The following is a 5,544-nucleotide window of genomic DNA, read 5'->3' on the forward strand; positions in this document are numbered from 1 at the left end:
TTTTGTTCTGTGTGATTAACTGATTCACCCCATTAAGTTTGGATTTGTATTTTGTTGTTGGTAGACTGAAATAGGTCTATAAATTCTGATCCAAGGGTTCTCAAATTTTTTTACTGACCTTCCTACTCTCTAGTAAGCTCCTCAAAGTCCAAGATGAGTTTGAGCTATTGTCTGCTAAAAAAAAATCTGAAGTAGGAGCCTTTGTAGATTTTACTAACTAGTGAATCCTATTTTATTACAATCCTCCAACTTTTCTTGGCTAGCATAGCTAGATTGAATAATTTGAGATCCTAATTCTCTGTGCTTCTTATCTTTGCAAATTATATCCCATTTGGCCCACCACTATTTTTATTTTGTACCCTTTTGACTCCACCAGAAGTTCATTATTTTGCTCTGAATATCCTTAATTAGCGAGTCCGGTAACTTGAAACAACTCAATGTGTAGAGGGGAACAACTGTGGCAACGACTTTGATGAGAACCTCTCTTCTACGGACTAAGAATAATGATCTTTTCCAATTCTAAAGCATGTTATCCACTTTGTCCTTTATATAGTTAAAAGTACTCCTCTTGATCTGTTAATTACTGGTAGTAGTCCTAAATATCTGGTATAGTTTTCTACATTTGGAATTTGAAGGATATGAGCTAATTCATCTCTTACTGGAGAAGGGGGTGTTCTTGCTAAAAAAGGTGGAGGATTTCTGAAAATTTATCCGTAAGTGCTTAGGATCTGCTGTAGACTATGACATACCTCCTCATTAGATTTACCAAAAAGTATCGAATTGTCTGCGAAAAGTAGATGACTGACTATAGGGTACCTATTGTTGATCCTCAATCCTTCGATTTCTCGCCTCTGTTCTCATTTATGGAGCAGATAGGATAAACCTTCTGCGCAAATAAAAAATAGGCAGACGGAGAGGGGGTCGCCTTGGCACAATCGCTACATGGTTTAAAAGAAGCATGAGTTTGTCCTTCTATAGCAGAAGAGTCGAATACAGCTGTAACACACTCTTTCATCGAATCTATCCATTTTTCGTAGAATCCCATATTTTCCATAACCTTCCATACAAAATTCCGTTCCACCCTATCATAGGCTATACTCATGTCAAGCTTCACTGCCATCTTGTAGTCACCACAACTTTTATTATTCAAAAAATGCATAAGGTTGTGAGCTATTAGTATATTATCACTAATCAACCTTCCTTTGATGAATGCATTATAGTTCTCACTAATCACCTTATTCAAGACTCTTTGAATCCTATGTACCAATATCTTTGAGATGGTTTTATAGAGAACGCTGCTCAAACTAATGGATCTTATTTGAGCCATATTTTTCGCATTTTGAACCTTGGTATCAAACAAATATGCGTGTGATTAAAACTTCGCAACATCTTTTTCTTTGAGAAGAAACTCATAACTACATATGTAACATCCTTTTTAATCACTCCCAGTAATGTTGAAAAAATTTACCTGTGAATCCATCATCACCTAGAACCGAAAAAGGATTTAATGAGAAGGTTGCTGTTTTTACCTCATCTTCAGTGACTTGTCTCACTAGTCTTCTATTAATCACATCATCAACCTGAGCCTCGATGTCCTCTATAGTTTCCATAGCTGGTCTTGGGTTAGAGGTAGAAAAGAGTTCTGTAAAATATTTCTGAGCAATCTGTGCTTCTCCCTTAGAATCAGTTTTATAACTGTCTGTGTCATCCTACAGCCTTTGGATCATGTTTTTTTTTGTACTATTCTAAAATTTCAATGAAAGAATTGAGTATTTTGGTCCCCTTATTTCAGCCATTGAACCCTTGACTTCTCCTTCCAATACCGCTCTTCTTTCTCATACGCATCAGTTAGGTCAACCTCTAAATTCAAAATATGCGATCTGTCCGAGCCATCTTCTTTCTCCTTTTTCTATTGTAACTTGTTTTTGAGCTCAGTAATAAGTGTCATCGAGTTGCTGCTGATATTTCTTTTCCACTCCACAAGCATATGATGACACTTTTTCAGCTTACAAAATAGTTTATACATAGAAGAGCGAGTGAATTGAGTTTGCCATACCTCTTTGACAATGTTTGAGACCTCCTCACTATCACACCACCTTTCTTGGGACCGAAACCTTTTCTTTGACCTCCTTTCATCACTATTTGATTACAGCAGAAGAGGACAATGGTCGGAACCAGTGTTCTCGAAGTACATAAGCATTGCTTTTGGATACGCTAGTCTCCATTGTGTTGAAGCCAAGCATCTGTCCAGCCTTTCTCTAACAAAATTCTCTTCATATTGCTTGTTGCTCCACATGAATTTGCTTTCAACATACCCCAAAATCACCAATTTTCCTTCACTATTAAAATTATTGAAGGCCTCAATAGTACTTCTAGGCTTCATATGCCACTTCTTCTTGTGGTACTTTGAGATGGCATTAAAGTCATCTATCTTGCCAATTTGCTCATTCCTCTGATTCTCCTCACTATGAAGATGAACTCCCACTACCTCCCATCACTTTTGAAGTGTGCGGTCCAACAATGAAAAGTGAATCAAGATCTCATTACTATGTCAAATCGGGATGTTAGGCTCCTCCTTTCACAGTAGCACCAAACTTCCTACCAAACCCCTTGGATCCATGCAAAAAAAGTGCACGAAACCCAGCTTCTTATAAATATTTGACACCGTCAAGGTATTGTTTCTTTGTCTCGCACATTAACAATACCTCGGAAAAATGGAATTTACAAATCCCTTCTATGCTGTGAACTATCAAGGGTTTCTTCAAACCCCGATAGTTGCACATCACCATCTTCATGGCTCTCCGGGTGCCCTTTCATGCTTCCATTTACTTTGCTGTCTTTCATGCTTACTACATGAATTAAACACTAAACCTTCTATAATCTCCATGCTACCTCGATTCCGTATACCCGGGACTTTCTTATTTGCTGCAGATTCTATTTTGCTTTCTGTATCCTCCAATTTTGGCAACAACCTTCCTATTTTTTCTTCTTCCTTTTTTTTCTTCTACACTTCGTGCTGCATACCCCCACTTCGTTCCTCCATAGTAAGTGTTGAGTTTAAAGAACTAAAACATTATTAAGATGATGACTAAATATTATTGGGTTATTATAAAATTGTTTGTGTGATTTATTTTATTTAGTGTACAGGAAATTAACTTAATTGAAACAGGCCCAGGAAGAAACAAAACAAGCCCAAACAGGCATCTGGCCCACACACACACACACACACACACACAATTATGGCCAAAAGACTTACTTGCTTCCATTACAAACCTTTCCGTTAGAGACAAAAGCAAAAGTCTAGCCAAAAGAAGGAAAAGAAAAATTTGGCCCAAGAATAATGCCCAAATAGTGGTCCATATCCAAATCCAACTTTTTAACTTAGTTGTTAACTAGGAATTTTAATTTCATTTCAACGGAACCAAACCACACCACCAAAACTATATTCTCCCTTTTCTCTCTTCTTTCTCTTCCTATACCCACGTGATATCTTAGAAGAAAAGAAAGAAAATGGAAAACTCTGAGTTAGGGCAAATTGAAGAACAAAAAACAATGTTTCCAATTTCAAGCAAAAGAAGAGAAGGTCGAAAAGGCTAGGGGAAAAGGCAAGATCACATCCAAGGGCAAATCACAAAAAGGAGTTTCCACAATTTTGCTTCATTGAAGCTCGGTGAGGAAATCTTTTCCTTGCATGCATAGAAGTGAAAAGTTGAAAATGTTGAAGATGATAAAGCTTTGCTATGAATCAACGCTAAAAAATCAAAAGGCACAAATGAATAAAAGGTTGATAGAGAAGATTGAAGGTATGGTTGCATGTTTGATTCGGTCATTGCTTCTACCATCTCTCTCCTCTGTCATGCCATTGCTACTACTGATTTTGGGAGAAAAAGTCAAATAAGTTGTTGAAGCAAGTTTCAAGCCTAAGAAGCTTCATTCCTCTATTAAAAGGATGAATGACCAAGGATTGAGGCAAGGAGTGAGAGCACAACGTTTGGGTTTCCATAGCTCACTAAGGTGTTTATTCTTCTCCTTCATGGTTTTTTATTGAGTATCTCATTTTCTCAGTCTAGTCTTTCTGTGTTTCAATGGTAAAAGACAAAATGGTGAGGTTTATAAGAAAAAGCTATTGAGTGAAAAAAGGCAGAGTTAGACTTGGAGAAAAAGTCAAAGTTATCTGAAAAGTTCTTTATTAGTTTTCTTGTTTTGTTGTCATGATCTTGAGGGGATTCCCTTGCAAGTTGGGTTAGTATTTTGCTGTTGAAAAGCTACAGTGAGTTCCTAGTCAAGTTTGGCTTGGTTTAGAAACTAGACTTGTCCCAGATAGAATTAGGTAGAATCCTAGGGAGAATTGGTGATTGTAATCTGGTTAAAAGATAGTGAAATTCCATCACTGTTATGATGGAGACTAGATGTAGGCTACATTGCACTGAGTAACTGAACCAAGATACATCTGTGTGTTATTATCCTTTCTCTTCTCTGTTTCTGGTTCTGTATATAGGAGATAAAATTGAAGTATCTTCTGATTCTACTATTCAGCAACACACCTTTTATGTAACATTGCTTTGACTCCTACCGCGTCAAGAGACAAAACCATAGTCTCTCCTGTTTTCTACTTAAAGTATTTCAATAGAACTCAAGGTTGAAAACAAAATTAAAAGGAGTCTAAGATTCAACTCCTCTTCTCTTAGCCACTGATAACCATCAGTAAGACCAGCCAGTTCCATGAGGAGATTGACTTGAGTGGGCTGCTTATCTCTTCTTGCTCTCCAATCTTCTGAATTTCCAGCATTAGTGTTGACAATTTCTCTAAAATTTTGTTCTCTTTTAACCGCCTGTTCTGATACCAGTCTGCACATCCTTTGTCTTCCATGTCTTCTTTCAATGCATCATCTAAATGTTTGCTGTAGTTTTAAATCTCGTGCCCTAGGAAATCACAGTAGTTGCAGAAAATCTCTATCCGTTCATAATGGAGTGAGATTTTCATGGTTCTCTTATTCGAACTTTCCATTTTGATGAGTCTTCAGAGTGGCTTAGTGACATCAAGTTTGATTAACACCATAACGATCCTACTTTCTTGTCTCTCACTTGAAAAAGGTCAACGTCTAAAACTTCTCACATTGGTTTTCCTATTTTTTCTCCTAGCTCTTTTGTTTTAAAATGTTCAAGTCGTCCCCATAGCTGGATTCACACTGGCGCTTGAGAGAATTCAACATCATTAATTGACTATTCCCTCTTTCACCTCTTTAGGTTTAGAATATAATTCTTAAAAAGCCATGGTCCCCTTCTTTAAATCCGAATAAAATCTTTTTCATCAGAGAAAAAGAATTGAAAAAGATTTTCTCCATGATCCACCACCCTAAACCCCTTCGATTGCCTCCAAATCGCATGCATTGCTGCCACGATTGTCCCTCCTGAGAACGAACGATCAGCCAATACTCTACCTATTAAACTCCTTGAGAATATCTCTGTTCCTACCTATATATCCTCCTCGCCAAAAGTTACTACTTGTTTCTCATCCTCCTAAGGCCTCCTATCTCTGTTTCA

General features: G+C 37.3%; 1 protein-coding gene across 1 annotated transcript; it reads right to left on the reverse strand.

Annotated features, from left to right (window-relative positions):
• Nucleotides 1–829: 829 nt before the first annotated feature.
• Nucleotides 830–1,610, reverse strand: LOC140174890 (uncharacterized). Its single transcript, XM_072201636.1, has 2 exons — nt 1,469–1,610; nt 830–1,113 (listed from the first exon to the last, which is right to left on the reverse strand). The coding sequence occupies exons 1-2, from the start codon at nt 1,608–1,610 to the stop codon at nt 830–832; spliced, it is 426 nt and encodes a 141-aa protein (XP_072057737.1).
• Nucleotides 1,611–5,544: the final 3,934 nt, after the last annotated feature.

This window comes from Arachis hypogaea, chromosome 8 (assembly GCF_003086295.3).
Source record: "Arachis hypogaea cultivar Tifrunner chromosome 8, arahy.Tifrunner.gnm2.J5K5, whole genome shotgun sequence".
Lineage (NCBI taxonomy): Eukaryota > Viridiplantae > Streptophyta > Magnoliopsida > Fabales > Fabaceae > Arachis > Arachis hypogaea.